A 23,148-nucleotide genomic window follows, 5' to 3' on the forward strand; every position below is an offset into this window, starting at 1 on the left:
TCGGCCTCCTCTCTCCACTCGCCCTCCTCTCTCCACTCTCCTTCCTCTCCACTCGCCCTCCTCTCTCCACTCGCCCTCCTCTCTCCACTCGCCCTCCTCTCTCCACTCGCCCTCCCTCTCTCCACTCGCCCTCCCCTCTCTCCACTCGCCCTCCCTCTCTCCTCTCGGCCTCCTCTCTCCACTCGCCCTCCTCTCTCCACTCTCCTTCCTCTCCACTCGCCCTCCTCTCTCCACTCGCCCTCCTCTCTCCACTCGCCCTCCCTCTCTCCACTCGCCCTCCTCTCTCCACTCGCCCTCCTCTCTCCACTCGCCCTCCCTCTCTCCACTCGCCCTCCCTCTCTCCACTCGCCCTCCCTCTCTCCTCTCGGCCTCCTCTCTCCACTCGCCCTCCTCTCTCCACTCTCCTTCCTCTCCACTCGCCCTCCTCTCTCCACTCGCCCTCCTCTCTCCACTCGCCCTCACTCTCTCCACTCGCCCTCACTCTCTCCACTCTCCTTCCTCTCTCCACTCGCCCTCCTCTCTCCACTCGCCCTCCCTCTCTCCACTCGCCCTCCCCTCTCTCCACTCGCCCTCCCTCTCTCCTCTCGGCCTCCTCTCTCCACTCGCCCTCCTCTCTCCACTCTCCTTCCTCTCCACTCGCCCTCCTCTCTCCACTCGCCCTCCTCTCTCCACTCGCCCTCCTCTCTCCACTCGCCCCTCCCCTCTCTCCACTCTCGCCCTCCCCTCTCTCCACCTCGCCCTCCCTCTCTCCTCTCGGCCTCCTCTCTCCACTCGCCCTCCTCTCTCCACTCTCCTTCCTCTCCACTCGCCCTCCTCTCTCCACTCGCCCTCCTCTCTCCACTCGCCCTTCCTCTCTCCACTCGTCCTTCCTCTCTCCACTCGTCCTCCTCTCTCCACTCTCCCTCCTCTCTCCACTCTCCTTCCTCTCTCCACTCTCCCTCCTCTCTCCACTCGTCCTCCTCTCTCCACTCTCCTTCCTCTCTCCACTCGCCCTCCACTCTCCACTCGTCCTCCTCTCTCCACTCATCCTCCTCTCTCCACTCTCCCTCCTCTCTCCACTCTCCACTCGCCCTCCTCTCTCCACTCGCCCTCCTCTCTCCACTCGCCCTCACTCTCTCCACTCGCCCTCACTCTCTCCACTCTCCTTCCTCTCTCCTTCCTCTCTCCACTCGCCCTCCTCTCTCCACTCGTCCTCCTCTCTCCACTCTCCTTCCTCTCTCCACTCTTCCTTCCTCTCTCCACTCGTCCTTCCTCTCTCCACTCTCCACTCTCTCTCCACTCTCCTTCCTCTCTCCACTCTCCTTCCTCTCGCCACTTGCTCTCCACCTTGTCAACCCCCAGCTTCCATAGCTTCCACAACGCTCAAGGAGCCAAAAGAGCTTTCAAAAGTTCAAGTGCGTCAAGTCACCGAAGCAGTCTCCTTTCCCACAGGGTAGAAGCTACAGTAGGTAGTAATCTCAGGGGCAGAATAGAATCCTCTCTCATGTTCCACAGTACACATTCACACTATAATGTCTCTCGTCAGTGTCTCTGTGTAAAAAAAAAAATACAGACTTTAGTCAGTCAGTCAGTCTGTTCATTAACAATGGCAACGGAACAACAGAAGTGAAACCAACGATGCGAGAACCGCAGCAACGTTCCTGCTGTTCCGGTTCCACGGTGTTCCACCGGTTCCACCGGTTCCACCATTACTCAGCCTCAGGTGTCGGTCTTCATCCTCCTCTCCCATGGCCTCTGACCTCTGGCTGCTAGCGGAACACTTGACCAGGGGCATCTGGTACGAGGTCGCTCGTTTATCCGGCCGGTCGGGGCTGGACCCGTCGGAGGGTCTCTGTCCGTTGTAAAGGAGGCACCGTCCGTGGGAGTCCTGTTCCATCCGGAACAGCTCGTACTCTGTGTGCGGGAGGCGGACTAGAGGGTCTGTAGCACATCCTCTGGGCACGGTCAGTGTGGAGTTATCACACTACAGAGTACACACTACACACACACACACACACACACACACACACACACACACACACACACACACACACACACACACACACAACGATATACAATAAAGTACCAACCTTAGCATGTTGTAACGCAGCCTGATAGCTAGACGGCCTATAATAAATCCTCTGGGATTTCTCCGTGTGGATGTCTCCCAGAAACAGCTCCTCAACCAGGTGGTCCACGTTATGATGGAGGTACTGTTTCTCCACTCGCTGCAGCTGCAGGGGGAGAAGAAGAAGAAGGGGTTGGGGGGGGGGGGGCAAGAAGAAGAAGAAGAATGTCCAACATAAATGTATTGTCTTCTACTTTCTCCCTTGGAAAGACATAAACAGGCAGGTTGGTGTGGTCTGAGCAGAGGGTAGTTTCTAAGCCTCAAGTGCCTTGCTCAACCAGATTTAGTCTGGCGTGGGATTTGAACCTGGCCACCTTCCAGTTAGTAGCCCTCCTCGCTAACCTGCAGCTCGTGCATGGAGAAGTTGAGCTCCCTGGAGCAGTCACAGCCGCCCTCTTCACTCCACAGCTCATAGTTTACATTGGGTTCCCATGGTGCTTTGCTCCTCACGGCGCCCCGACAGCTCCGGTTCAACCGCTGGCTCAGGTCCTTGGCCACCTCTGCACTGTGACACACCACCTGGGTAGTGGGATAGATACACATGTACTGTATAAACACACACACACACACACACACACACACACACACACACACACACACACACACACACACACACACACACACACACACACACACACACACACACACACACACACACAGTCACGCTGGAAGACACACCCTCCTACCTGTGTGCGGTGGAGCTGGTAGTCAGCCTCTGTTCCTCCTCTGATGATCCAGGAGGCCTGTCTAAGCCTCAGCCGTCCCCGGACTACCAGGGTGTAGGTGGGGGTGGTGCAGTGGTTGTCCCTGTAGTAGAACTGGTTGGCCTGGAACGTGTTGTTGGGGAAGAACCGGTACGACCGCGTCAGGAACTCTGGGCCAGGACGCACCTCACAGCTGGCAGACGGAGAGAGAGATGGATGGGGGAGAGGAGTTAGAGAGGGGTGGATGGGGAGAGGAGTTAGAGAGGGGTGGATGGGGAGAGGACTTAGAGATGGATGGGGAGAGGACTTAGAGAGAGGTGGATGGGGGAGAGGAGTTAGAGAGAGGTGGATGGGGAGAGGAGTTAGAGGTGGATGGGGGAGAGGACTTAGAGAGAGGTGGATGGGAGAGGACTTAGAGATGGATGGGGAGAGGACTTAGAGAGAGGTGGATGGGGAGAGGACTTAGAGAGAGGTGGATGGGGGAGAGGACTTAGAGAGAGGTGGATGGGGAGAGGACTTAGAGAGAGGTGGATGGGGGAGAGGAGTTAGAGAGAGGTGGATGGGGAGAGGAGTTAGAGAGAGGTGGATGGGGAGAGGAGTTAGAGATGGATGGGGGAGAGGACTTAGAGAGAGATGGATGGGGAGAGAAGTTAGAGAGGGGTGGATGGGGAGAGGACTTAGAGAGGTGGATGGGGGAGAGGAGTTAGAGAGAGGTGGATGGGGAGAGGACTTAGAGAGAGGTGGATGGGGAGAGGACTTAGAGAGTGGTGGATGGGGAGAGGAGTTAGAGAGAGGTGGATGGGGAGAGGAGTTAGAGGTGGATGGGGAGAGGACTTAGAGAGAGGTGGATGGGGAGAGGACTTAGAGAGAGGTGGATGGGGAGAGGACTTAGAGAGAGGTGGATGGGGAGAGGACTTAGAGAGAGGTGGATGGTGAAAGATCTTAGAGAGAGGTGGATGGGAGAGGCGTTAGAGAGAGTGGATGGGGAGAGGAGTTAGAGGTGGATGGGGGAGAGGACTTAGAGAGAGGTGGATGGGGAGAGGACTTAGAGAGAGGTGGATGGGGAGAGGACTTAGAGAGAGGTGGATGGGGGAGAGGAGTTAGAGAGAGGTGGATGGGGAGAGGACTTAGAGAGAGGTGGATGGGGAGAGGACTTAGAGAGAGGTGGATGGGGAGAGGAGTTAGAGGTGGATGGGGGAGAGGACTTAGAGAGAGATGGATGGGGAGAGAAGTTAGAGAGGGGTGGATGGGGAGAGGACTTAGAGAGGTGGATGGGGGAGAGGAGTTAGAGAGAGGTGGATGGGGAGAGGACTTAGAGAGAGGTGGATGGGGAGAGGACTTAGAGAGAGGTGGATGGGGAGAGGACTTAGAGAGAGGTGGATGGGGGAGAGGACTTAGAGAGAGGTGGATGGGGAGAGGACTTAGAGAGAGGTGGATGGGGGAGAGAAGTTAGAGAGAGGTGGATGGGGAGAGGACTTAGAGAGAGATGGATGGGGAGAGGACTTAGAGAGAGGTGGATGGGGAGAGGAGTTAGAGAGAGATGGATGGGGAGAGGACTTAGAGAGAGATGGATGGGGGAGAGGACTTAGAGAGTTGGATGGGGAGAGGACTTAGAGAGGTGGATGGGGAGAGGACAGAGAGAGATGGATGGGGGACAGGACTTAGAGAGAGGTGGATGGGGAGAGGACTTAGAGAGGTGGATGGGGAGAGGACAGAGAGAGATGGATGGGGGACAGGACTTAGAGAAGTGGATGGGGAGAGGACTTAGAGAGTTGGATGGGGAGAGGACCTTAGAGAGGTGGATGGGGAGAGGACTTAGAGAGAGGTGGATGGGGAGAGGACTTAGAGAGAGGTGGATGGGGAGAGGACTTAGAGAGAGGTGGATGGGGGAGAGGACTTAGAGAGAGGTGGATGGGGAGAGGACTTAGAGAGAGGTGGATGGGGAGATGACTTAGAGAGGTGGATGGGGAGAGGACAGAGAGAGATGGATGGGGGACAGGACTTAGAGAGAGATGGATGGGGAGAGGTCTTAGAGAGAGGTGGATGGGGAGAGGAGTTAGAGAGAGGTGGATGGGGAGAGGACTTAGAGAGAGGTGGATGGGGAGAGGACTTAGAGAGAGGTGGATGGGGGAGAGGACTTAGAGAGAGGTGGATGGGGAGAGGACTTAGAGAGAGGTGGATGGGGAGATGACTTAGAGAAAGGTGGATTGGAAGAGGACTCCCCCCAGACAGAAAGTGTATCTGGTGGAGACGGGAATTCAGTCAAAAGCACACTGCACAACAGATTTCGGTTCAACTGTAAATGACCTTAAAAGTTAAAAGAAATGTGCTTGTCTACAGCGCATCTTTGATTGAATACCACCGCCAATGTCACTGTATGTTGCGTTAAGGTTGGGGGTTAGGATTAGAGTTAGGGTTAGGATTAGAGTTAGGATTAGGATTAGAGTTAGGGTTAGAGTTAGGGTTAGGATTAGAGTTAGGATTAGAGTTAGGGTTGAGGCTAGTGTTAGGTTTGGAGTTAGGGTTATGATTAGAGCTAGGATTAGAGCTAGGGTTAGGGTTGAGGCTAGGGTTAGGGTTGGAGTTAGGGTTAGGATTAGAGTTAGGGTTGAGGCTAGGGTTAGGATTAGAGTTAGGGTTGAGGCTAGGGTTAGGATTAGAGTTAGGGTTAAGATTAGAGTTAGGGTTAGGATTAGAGTTAGGGTTGAGTTTAGGGTTGGCGCCTGGTTTCGTCGTACCTGGTGGAGACCCAGTGGCCCTCTATGTTGGGGGGAATCTGGACGGTGATGCGGGCCCCGTGGTGGAGATGCTTCAGCATGTGGTGACACTGGGAGTCTTTAGCAGGACGACCAAACATCTTCTCCAGGGACAGCAGGCGATTGGAGCGGCCCTCTGAGTAGTGGAGGGACGAACCCTCAGCCCAACCTAATGGGAGACAACAGAGACAACAGGTTACAAACCCTCAGCCCAACCTAATGGGAGACAACAGAGACAACAGGTTACAAACCCTCAGTCCTCACCCTGTATATAGTCTCCACATTGACTCTGTACCGGTACCCCCTGTATATAGTCTCCACATTGACTCTGTACCGGTACCCCCTGTATATAGCCTCCACATTGACTCTGTACCGGTACTCCCTGTATATAGTCTCCACATTGACTCTGTACCGTAACACCCTGTATATAGTCTCCACATTGACTCTGTACCGGTACCCCCTGTATATAGCCTCCACATTGACTCTGTACCGGTACCCCCTGTATTAAGCCTCCACATTGACTCTGTACAAGTACTCCCTGTATATAGCCTCCACATTGACTCTGTACCGGTACCCCCCTGTATATAGCCTCCACATTGACTCTGTACCGGTACCCCCTGTATATAGCCTCCACATTGACTCTGTACCGGTACCCCCTGTATATAGCCTCCACATTGACTCTGTACCGGTACCCCCTGTATATAGCCTCCACATTGACTCTGTACCGGTACCACCCTGTATATAGCCTCCACATTGACTCTGTACCGGTACCCCCTGTATATAGCCTCCACATTGACTCTGTACCGGTACCCCCTGTATATAGCCTCCACATTGACTCTGTACCGGTACCCCCTGTATATAGCCTCCACATTGACTCTGTACCGGTACCCCCTGTATATAGCCTCCACATTGACTCTGTACCGGTACCCCCTGTATATAGCCTCCACATTGACTCTGTACCGGTACCCCCTGTATATAGCCTCCACATTGACTCTGTACCGGTACCCCCCTGTATATAGCCTCCACATTGACTCTGTACCGGTACCCCCTGTATATAGCCTCCACATTGACTCTGTACCGGTACCCCCTGTATATAACCTCCACATTGACTCTGTACCGGTACCACCCTGTATATAGCCTCACTATTGTTATTTTATTGCTGCTCTTTAATTACTTGTTACTTTAATTTCTTATTCTTATCTACGTTTTTTTTAAACTGCATTGTTGTTTAGGGGGTCAAAAGTAAGCATTTCACTGTAAGGTCTACACCTGTATTCTAGATCTGTTCTATAACAGGATGATCTGTTCTATAACAGGATGATCTGTTCTATAACATGATGATCTGTTCTATAACAGGATGATCTGTTCTATAACAGGATGATCTGTTCTATAACAGGATGATCTGTTCTATAACAGGATGATCTGTTCTATATGATCTGTTCTATAACAGGATGATCTGTTCTATATGATCTGTTCTATAACAGGAAGATCTGTTCTATAACAGGATGATCTATAACATGATGATCTGTTCTATAACATGATGATCTGTTCTATAACAGGATGATCTGTTCTATAACAGGATGATCTGTTCTATAACAGGATGATCTGTTCTATAACAGGATGATCTGTTCTATAACAGGATGATCTGTTCTATAACATGATGATCTGTTCTATAACAGGATGATCTGTTCTATAACAGGATGATCTGTTCTATAACAGGATGATCTGTTCTATAACATGATGATCTGTTCTATAACAGGATGATCTGTTCTATATGATCTGTTCTATAACAGGATGATCTGTTCTATATGATCTGTTCTATAACAGGATGAGCTGCTCTATAACAGGATGATCTGTTCTATAACAGGATGATCTGTTCTATAACATGATGATCTGTTCTATAACATGATGATCTGTTCTATAACATGATGATCTGTTCTATAACAGGATGATCTGTTCTATATGATCTGTTCTATAACAGGATGAGCTGCTCTATAACAGGATGATATGTTCTATAACAGGATGATCTGTTCTATAACATGATGATCTGTTCTATAACAGGATGATCTGCTCTATATGATCTGTTCTATAACATGATGATCTGTTCTATAACAGGATGATCTGCTCTATATGATCTGTTCTAAAACAGGATGATCTGTTCTATAACAGGATGATCTATAACATGATGATCTGTTCTATAACATGATGATCTGTTCTATAACAGGATGATCTGTTCTATAATAGGATGATCTGTTCTATATGATCTGTTCAATAACAGGATGATCTGTTCTATAACAGGATGATCTGTTCTATAACAGGATGATCTGTTCTATAACAGGATGATCTGTTCTATAACAGGATGATCTGTTCTATATGATCTGTTCTATAACAGGATGATCTGTTCTATAACATGATGATCTGTTCTAAAACAGGATGATCTGTTCTATAACAGGATGATCTGTTCTATAACAGGATGATCTGTTCTATAACATGATGATCTGTTCTATAACAGGATGATCTGTTCTATAACATGATGATCTGTTCTATAACAGGATGATCTGTTCTATAACAGGATGATCTGTTCTATAACATGATGATCTGTTCTAAAACAGGATGATCTGTTCTATAACAGGATGATCTGTTCTATAACAGGATGATCTGTTCTATAACATGATGATCTGTTCTATAACAGGATGATCTGTTCTATAATAGGATGATCTGTTCTATAACAGGATGATCTGTTCTATAACATGATGATCTGCTCTATAACAGGATGATCTGTTCTATAACAGATGATCTGTTCTATAACAGGATGATATGTTCTAAAACAGGATGATCTGTTCTATAACATGATGATCTGTTCTATAACAGGATTATCTGTTCTATAACAGGATGATCTGTTCTATAACAGGATGATCTGTTCTATAACAGGATGATCTGTTCTATATGATCTGTTCTATAACAGGATGACCTGTTCTATAACAGGATGATCTGTTCTATAACATGATGATCTGTTCTATAACAGGATGATCTGTTCTATAACAGATGATCTGTTCTATAACAGGATGATCTGTTCTATAACATGATGATCTGCTCTATATGATCTGTTCTAAAACAGGATGTTCTGTTCTATAACAGGATGATCTGTTCTATAACATGATGATCTGTTCTATAACAGGATGATCTGTTCTATAACAGATGATCTGTTCTATAACAGGATGATCTGTTCTATAACAGATGATCTGTTCTATAACAGGTTGATCTGTTCTATAACAGGATGATCTGTTCTATAACAGGATGATCTGTTCTATAACATGATGATCTGTTCTATAACAGATGATCTGTTCTATAACAGGTTGATCTGTTCTATAACAGGATGATCTGTTCTATAACAGGATGATCTGTTCTATAACAGGATGATCTGTTCTATAACAGGATGATATGTTCTATAACAGGATGATCTGTTCTATAACAGGATGATCTGCTCTATATGATCTGTTCTAAAACAGGATGATCTGTTCTATAACATGATGATCTGTTCTATAACAGGATGATCTGCTCTATATGATCTGTTCTAAAACAGGATGATCTGTTCTATAACAGGATGATCTGTTCTATAACATGATGATCTGTTCTATAACAGGATGATCTGTTCAATAACAGGATGATCTATAACATGATGATCTGTTCTATAACAGGATGATCTGTTCTAAAACAGGATGATCTGTTCTATAACAGGATGATCTGCTCTATAACAGGATGATCTGTTCTATAACAGGATGATCTGTTCTATAACATGATGTTCTGTTCTATAACAGGATGATCTGTTCTATAACATGATGATCTGTTCTATAACAGGATGATCTGTTCTATATGTTCTGTTCTATAACAGGATGATCTGTTCTATAACAGGATGATATGTTCTAAAACAGGATGATCTGTTCTATAACAGGATGATCTGTTCTATAACATGATGATCTGTTCTATAACAGGATGATCTGTTCTATAATAGGATGATCTGTTCTATAACAGGATGATCTGTTCTATAATATGATGATCTGCTCTATAACAGGATGATCTGTTCTATAACAGATGATCTGTTCTATAACAGGATGATCTGTTCTAAAACAGGATGATCTGTTCTATAATATGATGATCTGTTCTATAACAGGATGATCTGTTCAATAACAGGATGATCTATAACATGATGATCTGTTCTATAACAGGATGATCTGTTCTAAAACAGGATGATCTGTTCTATAACAGGATGATCTGTTCTATAACAGGATGATCTGTTCTATAACAGGATGATCTGCTCTATAACAGGATGATCTGTTCTATAACAGGATGATCTGTTCTATAACATGATGTTCTGTTCTATAACAGGATGATCTGTTCTATAACAGGATGATCTGTTCTATATGATCTGTTCTATAACATGATGATCTGTTCTATAACATGATGATCTGTTCTATAACATGATGATCTGTTCTATAACAGGATGATCTGTTCTATATGATCTGTTCTATAACATGATGATCTGTTCTATAACAAGATGATCTATAACAGGATGATCTGTTCTATAACAGGATGATCTGTTCTATAACATGATGATCTGTTCTATAACAGGATGATCTGTTCTAAAACAGGATGATCTGTTCTATAACAGGATGATCTGTTCTATAATAGGATGATCTGTTCTATATGATCTGTTCTATAACAGGATGATCTGTTCTATAACAGGATGATCTGTTCTATAACATGATGATCTGTTCTATAACAGGATGATCTGTTCTATAATAGGATGATCTGTTCTATAACAGGATGATCTGTTCTATAACATGATGATCTGTTCTATATGATCTGTACTATAACACGATGATCTGTTCTATAACAGGATGATCTGTTCTATAACAGGATGATCTGTTCTATAACAGGATGATCTGTTCTATAACAGGATGATCTGTTCTATAACAGGATGATCTGTTCTATAACAGGATGATCTGTTCTAAAACAGGATGATCTGCTCTATATGATCTGTTCTATAACAGGATGATCTGTTCTATAACAGGATGATCTGTTCTAAAACATGATGATCTGTTCTATAACAGGATGATCTGTTCTATAACAGGATGATATGTTCTATAACAGGATGATCTGTTCTATAACAGGATGATCTGTTCTATATGATCTGTTCTATAACAGGATGATCTGTTCTATAACATGATGATCTGTTCTATAACAGGATGATCTGTTCTATAACAGGATGATCTGTTCTATATGATCTGTTCTATAACAGGATGATCTGTTCTATATGATCTGTTCTATAACATGATGATCTGTTCTATAACATGATGATCTGTTCTATAACAGATGATCTGTTCTATAACAGGTTGATCTGTTCTATAACAGGATGATCTGTTCTATAACAGGATGATCTGTTCTATAACATGATGATCTGTTCTAAAACAGGATGATCTGTTCTATAACAGGATGATCTGCTCTATATGATCTGTTCTAAAACAGGATGATCTGTTCTATAACATGATGATCTGTTCTATAACAGGATGATCTGCTCTATATGATCTGTTCTAAAACAGGATGATCTGTTCTATAACAGGATGATCTGTTCTATAACATGATGATCTGTTCTATAACAGGATGATCTGTTCAATAACAGGATGATCTATAACATGATGATCTGTTCTATAACAGGATGATCTGTTCTAAAACAGGATGATCTGTTCTATAACAGGATGATCTGCTCTATAACAGGATGATCTGTTCTATAACAGGATGATCTGTTCTATAACATGATGTTCTGTTCTATAACAGGATGATCTGTTCTATAACATGATGATCTGTTCTATAACAGGATGATCTGTTCTATATGTTCTGTTCTATAACAGGATGATCTGTTCTATAACAGGATGATATGTTCTAAAACAGGATGATCTGTTCTATAACAGGATGATCTGTTCTATAACATGATGATCTGTTCTATAACAGGATGATCTGTTCTATAATAGGATGATCTGTTCTATAACAGGATGATCTGTTCTATAATATGATGATCTGCTCTATAACAGGATGATCTGTTCTATAACAGATGATCTGTTCTATAACAGGATGATCTGTTCTAAAACAGGATGATCTGTTCTATAATATGATGATCTGTTCTATAACAGGATGATCTGTTCAATAACAGGATGATCTATAACATGATGATCTGTTCTATAACAGGATGATCTGTTCTAAAACAGGATGATCTGTTCTATAACAGGATGATCTGTTCTATAACAGGATGATCTGTTCTATAACAGGATGATCTGCTCTATAACAGGATGATCTGTTCTATAACAGGATGATCTGTTCTATAACATGATGTTCTGTTCTATAACAGGATGATCTGTTCTATAACAGGATGATCTGTTCTATATGATCTGTTCTATAACATGATGATCTGTTCTATAACAGGATGATCTGTTCTATAACATGATGTTCTGTTCTATAACAGGATGATCTGTTCTATATGATCTGTTCTATAACATGATGATCTGTTCTATAACATGATGATCTGTTCTATAACATGATGATCTGTTCTATAACAAGATGATCTATAACAGGATGATCTGTTCTATAACAGGATGATCTGTTCTATAACATGATGATCTGTTCTATAACAGGATGATCTGTTCTAAAACAGGATGATCTGTTCTATAACAGGATGATCTGTTCTATAATAGGATGATCTGTTCTATATGATCTGTTCTATAACAGGATGATCTGTTCTATAACAGGATGATCTGTTCTATAACATGATGATCTGTTCTATAACAGGATGATCTGTTCTATAATAGGATGATCTGTTCTATAACAGGATGATCTGTTCTATAACAGGATGATCTGCTCTATATGATCTGTTCTATAACAGGATGATCTGTTCTATAACAGGATGATCTGTTCTAAAACATGATGATCTGTTCTATAACAGGATGATCTGTTCTATAACAGGATGATATGTTCTATAACAGGATGATCTGTTCTATAACAGGATGATCTGTTCTATATGATCTGTTCTATAACAGGATGATCTGTTCTATAACATGATGATCTGTTCTATAACAGGATGATCTGTTCTATAACAGGATGATCTGTTCTATATGATCTGTTCTATAACAGGATGATCTGTTCTATATGATCTGTTCTATAACATGATGATCTGTTCTATAACAGGATGATCTGTTCTATATGATCTGTTCTATAACATGATGATCTGTTCTATAACATGATGATCTGTTCTATAACATGATGATCTGTTCTATACCAGGATGATCTGTTCTATATGATCTGTTCTATAACAGGATGATCTGTTCTATATGATCTGTTCTATAACAGATGATCTGTTCTATAACAGGATGATCTATAACATGATGATCTGTTCTATAACATGATGATCTGTTCTATAACAGGATGATCTGTTCTATAACAGGATGATCTGTTCTATAACATGATGATCTGTTCTATAACATGATGATCTGTTCTATAACAGGATTATCTGTTCTATATGATCTGTTCTATAACAGGATGATCTGTTCTATAACATGATGATCTGTTCTATAACATGATGATCTGTTCTATAACAGGATGATCTGTTCTATAACATGATGATCTGTTCTATAATAGGATGATCTGTTCTATATGATCTGTTCTATAACAGGATGATCTGTTCTATAACAGGATGATCTGTTCTATAACATGATGATCTGTTCTATAACAGGATGATCTGTTCTATAACAGGATGATCTGTTCTCTAACAGGATGATCTGTTCTATAACAGGATGATCTGTTCTATATGATCTGTTCTATAACAGGATGATCTGTTCTCTAACAGGATGATCTGTTCTATAACAGGATGATCTGTTCTATAATAGGATGATCTGTTCTATAACAGGATGATCTGTTCTATAATAGGATGATCTGTTCTATATGATCTGTTCTATAACAGGATGATCTGTTCTATACCAGGATGATCTGTTCTATAACAGGATGATCTGTTCTATATGATCTGTTCTATAACAGGATGATCTGTTCTATAACATGATGATCTGTTCTATAACAGGATGATCTGTTCTATAATAGGATGATCTGTTCTATAACAGGATGATCTGTTCTAAAACAGGATGATCTGTTATATAACAAGATGATCTGTTCTATAACATGATTTTAATGTAAATGTAATTTCCGATTGAACCAACATATGCAGCATTTACCGTGAATTCACTGCCTTCAAATTTCAATCTCGCTATATAGGAAGGATCTTCAGTGCTATGGTTTGAATCTGGGCCTAAACCTACTCCTGGATTGAAGAGAGATTATCTATTGATCTTTTTTTTCAGTCTCACTGAAATTAAATGGCCATAAAAATAGGGTTAGATCATATACAGTGGCTTCAAAAGGTATTCAGATCCCTGGACTTTTGTTACATCACAGCCTTGTCCCGAAGCCACTCCTGCGTTGTCTTGGCTGTGTGCTTAGGGTCGTTGAGCCTGTTGGAAGGTGAACCTTCGCCCCAGTCTGAGGTCCTGAGCGTTCTGGAACAGGTTTTCATCAACGATCTCTCTGTACTTTGCTCCGTTAATCTTTGCCTCGATCCTGACTAGTCTCCCAGTTCCTTCCCGATGAAAAACATCCCCACAGCATGATGCTGCCACCACCATGCTTCACTGGAGGGATAGTGCCAGGTCTGGCATTCAGGCCAAAGAGTTCAATCTTGGTTTCATCAGACCAGAGAATCTTGTTTCTCATGGTCTGAGAGTCTGTAGGTGCCTTTTGGCAAACTCCAAGCGGGCTGTCATGTTCCTTTTACTGAGGAGTGGCTTCTGTCTGGCCACTCTACCATAAAGGCCTGATTGGTGGAGTGCTGCAGAGATGGTTGTCCTTCTGGAAGGTTCTCCCATCTCCACAGAGGAACTCTGGAGCTCTGTCAGAGTGAGCATCAGGTTCTTGTTCACCTCCCTGACCAAGGTCCTTCTCCCCAATTGTTCAGTTTGGCCGAGCGGCCAGCTCTAGGAAGAGTCTTGGTGGTTCCAAACTTCTCCCATTTAAGAATGATGGAGGCCACTGTGTTCTTGGGGACCTTCAATGCTGCAGAAATATTTTGGTACCCTTCCTCAGATCTGTGCCCCCGACAGCTCTACGGACAAATCCTTTGACCTCATGGTTTGGTTTTTGCTCTGACATGCACTGTCAACTGTGGGACCTTATATAGACAGGTGTGTGCCTTTCCAAATCATGTCCAATCAATTGAATATACCACAGGTGGACTCTAATCAAGTTTGGTGAAGGTCTGTACCAAGACTGATAGATAGTCAGAGTTCTGACCTTGTCAGCTCAGGGATTCGATCTCGCAACCTTCCGGTTACTAGTCTAATGCTCTAACCATTAGGCTATCTGTTTCGCCCCAATAAATAACAGTCAGTCAGTCAGTCAGTCAGATTACCATTGGTGCACCACATGAAATAACAGTCAGTCAGTCAGAGTTTCATCGGTGCACCACATGCAATAACAAAACCTTCTTCAACAATAGAGAGGCTTTAGGGTATGAGTATTTTCAGAGCTGGAGGCAAGGAATTTCTAAGCATCCAGAGGAAAGCCTTACAACCTCACATTCCAAGGAAGATTTATTACATGTAATACTGTAATATCAGCCTTGAAAACTTTACCTTAAATACTGTAATATCATGGCATTAGTCTTGAAATATGAAGACATGGATTTAAATACTTACAGTTGAAGTCTGAAGTTTACATACACCTTAGCCGAATACATTTAGACTCAGTTTCACAATTACTGACATTTAATCCTAGTAAAAATTCCTTGTCTTAGGTCAGTTAGGATCACCACTTTATTTTAAGAATGTGAAAGGTCAGAATAATAGTAGAGAGAATGATTTATTTCAGCTTTTATTTATTTCATCACATTCCCAGTGGGTCAGAAGTTTACATACACTCAATTAGTATTTGGTAGCATCGCCTTTAAATTGTTTAACTTGGGTCAAACGTTTCGGGTAGCCTTCCACAAGCTTCCCACAATAAGTTGGGTGAATTTTGGCCCATTACTCCTGACAGAGCTGGTGTAACTGAGTCAGGTTTGTAGGCCTCCTTGCTCGCACACACTTTTTCAGTTCTGCCCACAAATTTTCTATGGGATGTTGATATCTATTCTGCAATAGTCTATGTGCCGGGGGACTAAGGTCAGTCTGTCCTATCTGGTGTAATTATCCTGTCTTATCAGGTGTCTTGTGTGATCTTAGGTATGCTCCCTCTAATTCTCAAATCTCCCTCTCTCTCTCTCTTTCCTAGGACCATGCCTGAGGACAACCTGGCCTGACGACTCTTGGCTGTCCCCAGTCCAAATGGTTGTGCTGCTGATCCATTCTGCTGTTCTGCCTGCAGCTATGGAACCCGGACCTGTTCACCGGACGATCTACCTTGTCCCAGACATGCTGTTTTGACCCTCTCTTTCTCTCTCTCTCTCTCTCACTTACTTGCCTCGCCTGCTGTCTCTAACTCTGAATGCTCGGCTATGAAAAGCCAAGTGACATTTACTCCTGAGGTGCTGACCTCAGCACCTCAGGAGAGAAATAGAGAGAAATAGTAATTCTGCTATGGTTTAATGGACAAAGCCTATGGGGGAAAATGAATGGTGTTTTTGGAGGGTTTTTGGATAAACGCTGCAAGTAAGGTCTGTGGTAAACACACAGGCTTAGGAGATCTGATACAGAACACTAACCTCTAGGTGTCTGTGGTAAATACAGGCTTAGGAGATCTGATACATTTTCTTCTACGAGATAATCTTCATCAGCTAATGTCACTTTTTGTGAATTTTGAAGAATTTTGCAATGAAACACATAAAGCACATAAAGGCTTAATAATGAATAACGGTCATGTTAACTGACTGATATTATCTCATAGAACAAAATGTAGAAGATCTCCTCAGCCTGTGTTAACCTCTGACCTTATTTTCGGCGTATATCCCAGAACCCCATTCTTTTCCCCATAGGAATGGCTGAACGAATCAGAGGAACTCATTTTCTGGTTTTGTGACAACAAGCTGGCGAGCTATATAACCACTGTGATTATTATTTGACCCTGCTGGTTATCTACATATGAACGTTTGAACATCTTGAATAATGACCAGGGACTCTTCCAATCTCTACCCGGCACAGCCAGAAGAAGACTGGCCACCCATCAGAGTCTGGTTCCTCTCTACCCGGCACAGCCAGAAGAAGACTGGCCACCCATCAGAGTCTGGTTCCTCTCTACCCGGCACAGCCAGAAGAAGACTGGCCACCCATCAGAGTCTGGTTCCTCTCTACCCGGCACAGCCAGAAGAAGACTGGCCACCCATCAGAGTCTGGTTCCTCTCTACCCGGCACAGCCAGAAGAAGACTGGCCACCCATCAGAGTCTGGTTCCTCTCTACCCGGCACAGCCAGAAGAAGACTGGCCACCCATCAGAGTCTGGTTCCTCTCTACCCGGCACAGCCAGAAGAAGACTGGCCACCCATCAGAGTCTGGTTCCTCTCTACCCGGCACAGCCAGAAGAAGACTGGCCACCCATCAGAGTCTGGTTCCTCTCTACCCGGCACAGCCAGAAGAAGACTGGCCACCCATCAGAGTCTGGTTCCTCTCTACCCGGCACAGCCAGAAGAAGACTGGCCACCCATCAGAGTCTGGTTCCTCTCTACCCGGCACAGCCAGAAGAAGACTGGCCACCCATCAGAGTCTGGTTCCTCTCTACCCGGCACAGCCAGAAGAGGACTGGCCACCCATCAGAGTCTGGTTCCTCTCTACCCGGCACAGCCAGAAGAAGACTGGCCACCCATCAGAGTCTGGTTCCTCTCTACCCGGCACAGCCAGAAGAAGACTGGCCACCCATCAGAGTCTGGTTCCTCTCTACCCGGCACAGCCAGAAGAAGACTGGCCACCCATCAGAGTCTGGTTCCTCTCTACCCGGCACAGCCAGAAGAAGACTGGCCACCCATCAGAGTCTGGTTCCTCTCTACCCGGCACAGCCAGAAGAAGACTGGCCACCCATCAGAGTCTGGTTCCTCTCTACCCGGCACAGCCAGAAGAAGACTGGCCACCCATCAGAGTCTGGTTCCTCTCTACCCGGCACAGCCAGAAGAAGACTGGCCACCCATCAGAGTCTGGTTCCTCTCTACCCGGCACAGCCAGAAGAAGACTGGCCACGCATCAGAGTCTGGTTCCTCTCTACCCGGCACAGCCAGAAGAAGACTGGCCACCCATCAGAGTCTGGTTCCTCTCTACCCGGCACAGCCAGAAGAAGACTGGCCACCCATCAGAGTCTGGTTCCTCTCTACCCGGCACAGCCAGAAGAGGACTGGCCACCCCTCAGTCTGGTTCCTCTCTACCCGGCACAGCCAGAACTAGCCACCCCTCAGAGTCTGGTTCCTCTCTACCCGGCACAGCCAGGACTAGCCACCCCTCAGAGTCTGGTTCCTCTCTACCCAGCACAGCCAGAAGAGGACTGGTCACCCCTCAGAGTCTGGTTCCTCTCTACACGGCACAGCCAGAACTGCCTCTGAACAAGGCAGTTAACCCACTGTTCCTAGGCTGTCATTGTAAATAAGAATATGTTCTTAACTTCTCTAGGGTAGGGGGCAGTATTTTCACGGGCGGATGAAAAACGTACCCAAATTAAACGGCCTACTATTCGGGCCCAGGAACTAGAATATGTATATTATTAGTAGATTTCGATAGAAAACACTCTGAAGTTTCTAAAACTGTTTGAATGGTGTCTGTGAGTGTAACAGAACTCATATGGCAAGCAAAAACCTGAGAAAAATCCAACCAGGAAGTGGGAAATCTGGTGCTTGTAGTCTTTTCAAGTCATTGTCTATCTAACACACAGTGACTTAGGGTTCATTTTGCACTTCCTAAGGCTTCCACTAGATGTCAACCGTCTTTAGAACCTAGTTTCAGGCTTTTGCAGTGAACAGAGAGCGAACAAGAAGGCCAGGAAGTTGGTGACTCAGAAAATGACATGAGTTAATTGGCGCGCATTGACGTGATGAGGTAGCTGTGTTCCAAAACGTTTTTAAGACATTGGAATCGTCCGGTTGGAATATTATTGAAGTTTTATGTTAAAAAGACCCTAAAGATTGATGCTATACAACGTTTGACATGTTTCAACGAACGTAAATATAACTTTTTTTTGTACTTATCGTCGTGAAATTTTGGGAGCACTTCCTACATTTGGAGTAGCTTACTGAACTTGCAAACAACAAGGAGGTATTTGGACATAAATTATGAACTTTATCGAACAAAACAACATTTATTGTGGACCTGGGATTCCTGGAAGTGCCTTCTGATGAAGATCATCAAAGGTGAGTGAATATTTATAATGCTATTTATGATTTTAGATGACTCCAAAATGGCGGGTATCTATATTGTCTGGTGTATTATTCTGAGCGCCGTACTCAGATTATTGCAAAGTGTGCTTTCCCCGTGAAGCTTTTGTGAAATCTGTCACAGCGGTTGCATAAAGGAGATGGTTATCTATAATTCTTTGAATAACAGTTTAATATTTTATCAACGTTTATGATGAGTATTTTTGTAAATTATTGTGCTGATTCACCGACAGTATTGGAGGCAAAATATTTTCGGAACATCAAGCGCCAATGTAAAATGCTGTTTTTGGATATAAATATGAACTTTATCGAACAAAACATATATGTATTGTCTAACATTGAGTCCTAGGAGTGTCATTTGATGAAGATCGTCAAAGGTTAGAGCTTAATTTTAGCTGAGTTTCTGGTATTTGTGACCCCTCTCCTGCTTGGAAAATGGCTGTGTGGTTTTTCTTGTGTTGTACCTGTCCTAACATAATCTAACTTTATGCTTTCGCCGTAAAGCCTTTTTGAAATCGGACAATGTGGTTACACTAAGGAGAAGTGTACCTTTAAAATGGTGTAAAATAGTCATATGTTTGAGAACTTTGAATTATGACATTTTGTTGTTTTGAATTTGGCGCTCTGATTTTTCACTGGCTGTTGAATAGTGTGAACCGTGGGTGGGACGGTAGCGTCCCACCTGCCCAAGATTAACTGACTTGCCTAGTTATATAAACTATCTAAATAAATATAGCACCTAACATCCGATTTGGACCAGACATTTTTCGAACAAAGAGTAAGAAATGCTCAAAAGCCGCCCATGGACCCCCCCCCAACCCCCCCCCCCCCCCCCCACCACACCACACCAATCCCACCTCAACAACAAATACATAGTATCACTTCTCTATGTCTAACAAGTAGCATGGAGCTACGGCTTGGAGTGTTGTTTCTTCATCCTATGTAATGTATTCTCAATTAATTTTGTCAGAGAAATTAGTCATTGAAGTTATTAGGTTTATGTCCCATCCTACATCCTGATATTACCAGGTTCTGACCACTAGATGGTGCTGTTCCTGATATTACCAGGTTCTGACCACTAGATGGTGCTGTTCCTGATATTACCAGGTTCTGACCACTAGATGGTGCTGTTCCTGATATTACCAGGTTCTGACCACTAGATGGTGCTGTTCCTGATATTACCAGGTTCCAGAGGTGGGACCAAGTCATTGTTTTACAAGTCACAAGTAAGTCTTAAGTCTTAGCACTCAAGTCCCAAGTCAAGTCCCAAGTCAAGACAGGCAAGTCCGAATCAAGTCTCAAGTCAACACCGTCAAGTATCAAGGCAAGTCTCAAGTCCTAAACTTTGAGTTTTGAGTCCTAAACAAGTCATAATGTGCTCTTCACCAAAAGTAATACCATTTCATATTTTTAACAAGAGTAATAGTTAGTATATTACATTTACACAAATCATGAATGCTTTTAAAAATATCTATATATTTATTACTTTCCAAATAAACGTTATATTTCCATGGAAATACATGGGTAGCCATGAGAAAGACCCCCCCCCCCCCCCCCTCTCTGTGACAGCGGGAGAGGCGTGGTAGGCTGGGTCGGGTCGTGTGGGGTGGTTGCATAGAAATACATCACCTACAACAGCCTTTGCCGTGTAAAATAGAGAATCAAGTACAGATCTATATATTGCACTTCTATCTGGAAAACTGTATCTGAATGCGGTGCCTCAGATGAAATAAGCCGCCGTTCTTCATTCATTATCAGCGGAGAAAGCTCAAAACTGCGGAGGACAGCAGAGAGGGGGATGGTGGGATTTGTGTGAAGCATAAACACAGAGGTTCAAGCACTCGCCGTAATCAGCAGGATAGGAAGAGTAGACAACCATTCTAGGAGGCACTCTGCCACAAATGTGCTCATTTGATCTTGTCCAGCTCCAAACAGCGTGGTGGCGAGTCAATCTGCAAGTCTAATCTAGGCAAGCAGTGAGGAGAGCACATAACAATACAGGCTCCAGACATCACAAGCCAGCAAAAAGAAACTCATGAAACAAGTTACACACACTCATAAACACACAACCTCGTGTGATGGATCGCTGTCGGCTATATTAGCCACGACTTACCGTTCTTTGTGCAGATTCAAATGTCGAACAAAGTTGGAAATTGTTGTGCCTCCGTCTGTAATTTTCTTCCCGCATGTTTTGCATGTTGCAATCCGTTTTTTTTTGTTGATACAGCGTTGTCTTTATATCCAAAAATAATAATTTTGAGTATCATCATTCCAAGGGCTCCATCTGAATTCACCCTCCGACGTTCCTCTGCACTGCCACGCACAATTTGATTGGCTGCTGTCCGATTCAAACTGTAATCCGTTAGGTAGAGGCTCAAGTCCAAGTCAAGTCACGAGTCATTGGTGTTAAAGTCAAAGTCGAGTTGCAAGTCATCATATTTGTGACTCGAGTCCAAGTCATGTGACTCGAGTCCACACCTCTGCCAGGTTCTGACCACTAGATGGTGCTGTTCCTGATAGTACCAGGTTCTGACCACTAGATGGTGCTGTTCCTGATATTACCAGGTTCTGACCACTAGATGGTGCTGTTCCTGATATTACCAGGTTCTGACCACTAGATGGTGCTGTTCCTGATATTACCAGGTTCTGACCACTAGATGGTGCTGTTCCTGGTATTACCAGGTTCTGACCACTAGATGGTGCTGTTCCTGATAGTACCAGGTTCTGACCACTAGATGGTGCTGTTCCTGATATTACCAGGTTCTGACCACTAGATGGTGCTGTTCCTGGTAGTACCAGGTTCTGACCACTAGATGGTGCTGTTCCTGATATTACCAGGTTCTGACCACTAGATGGTGCTGTTCCTGATAGTACCAGGTTCTGACCACTAGATGGTGCTGTTCCTGATATTACCAGGTTCTGACCACTAGATGGTGCTGTTCCTGATAGTACCAGGTTCTGACCACTAGATGGTGCTGTTCCTGATAGTACCAGGTTCTGACCACTAGATGGTGCTGTTCCTGATAGTACCAGGTTCTGACCACTAGATGGTGCTGTTCCTGGTAGTACCAGGTTCTGACCACTAGATGGTGCTGTTCCTGATAGTACCAGGTTCTGACCACTAGATGGTGCTGTTCCTGATAGTACCAGGTTCTGACCACTAGATGGTGCTGTTCCTGATAGTACCAGGTTCTGACCACTAGATGGTGCTGTTCCTGATAGTACCAGGTTCTGACCACTAGATGGTGCTGTTCCTGATAGTACCAGGTTCTGACCACTAGATGGTGCTGTTCCTGCTACGCTTTTATTTTTAAGAATCACCCCCTCAATGTTACCTATAATAGGTACCTATAATAGCATTTTCAACCTTCATGTCCAACTCATCTATAAGTAACATAATTGAGTCACACAATCAATACTTTGTAGAAGCACCTTTGGCATCGATTACAGCTGTGAATCTGTCTCTAAGAGCTTTCCACACCTGGATTGTGCACCATTTGCCCATTATTCTTGCTCTGTCAAATTGGTTGTTGATAATTGCTAGGCAACCGTTTTCAGGTCTTTCCATAGATTTTCAAGCAGATTTAGGTCAAAACTGTAACTCGGCCACTCAGGAACATTCACTATCTTCTTGGTATGAAATATTTGGCCTTGTGTTTTAGGTTATTGTCCTGCTAAAAGGTGAATTCATCTCCCAGTGTCTGGTGGAAAGCAGACTGAACCAGGTTTTCCTCTAGGATTTTGCCTGTGCTTAGCTCCATTCAGTTTCTTTTTATCCTGAAAAACTCCTCAGTCCTTAACAATTACAAGCATACACATAACATGATGCAGCCACCACATATGGATAGCGCTACTTAGTAATGTGTTGTATTGGATTTGCCCAACACTTTGTACTCAGGACAAATGTTGAAAACAGGATGCACATTTTGGAATGTTTTTTATTCTGTACAGGTTTCCTTCTTTTCCCTCTGTCATTTAGGTTAGTATTGTGGAGTAACTACAATGTTGTTGATCCATCCTCAGTTTTCTCCTATCACAGCCATTAAACTCTGTAACTGTTTTAATGTCACCATTGGCCTCATGGTGAAATCCCTGAGTGGTTTCCTTCCTCTCTGGCTACTGAGTTAGGAAGGACGCCTGTATCTT

At 44.1% G+C, this 23,148-nt stretch overlaps 1 protein-coding gene across 1 annotated transcript in view; it reads right to left on the reverse strand.

The window, feature by feature from the left end:
- Nucleotides 1–762: 762 nt before the first annotated feature.
- LOC106596671 (protein APCDD1) overlaps nt 763–23,148 on the reverse strand; it is a 26,883-nt gene continuing 4,497 nt past the window's right edge. The window contains exons 2-6 of the mRNA XM_082973035.1: nt 5,550–5,736; nt 2,794–3,004; nt 2,450–2,626; nt 2,066–2,213; nt 763–1,932 (exon numbers count right to left, since the gene is read on the reverse strand). Coding sequence (XP_082829161.1) covers nt 1,580–1,932; nt 2,066–2,213; nt 2,450–2,626; nt 2,794–3,004; nt 5,550–5,736 — 1,076 coding nt within the window. The 3' untranslated portion in view covers nt 763–1,579. The remainder of the gene's footprint in view (nt 1,933–2,065; nt 2,214–2,449; nt 2,627–2,793; nt 3,005–5,549; nt 5,737–23,148) is intronic.

This window comes from Salmo salar, chromosome 03, assembly GCF_965601325.2.
Source record: "Salmo salar chromosome 03, fSalSal1, whole genome shotgun sequence".
Taxonomy (NCBI): Eukaryota; Metazoa; Chordata; class Actinopteri; order Salmoniformes; family Salmonidae; genus Salmo; species Salmo salar.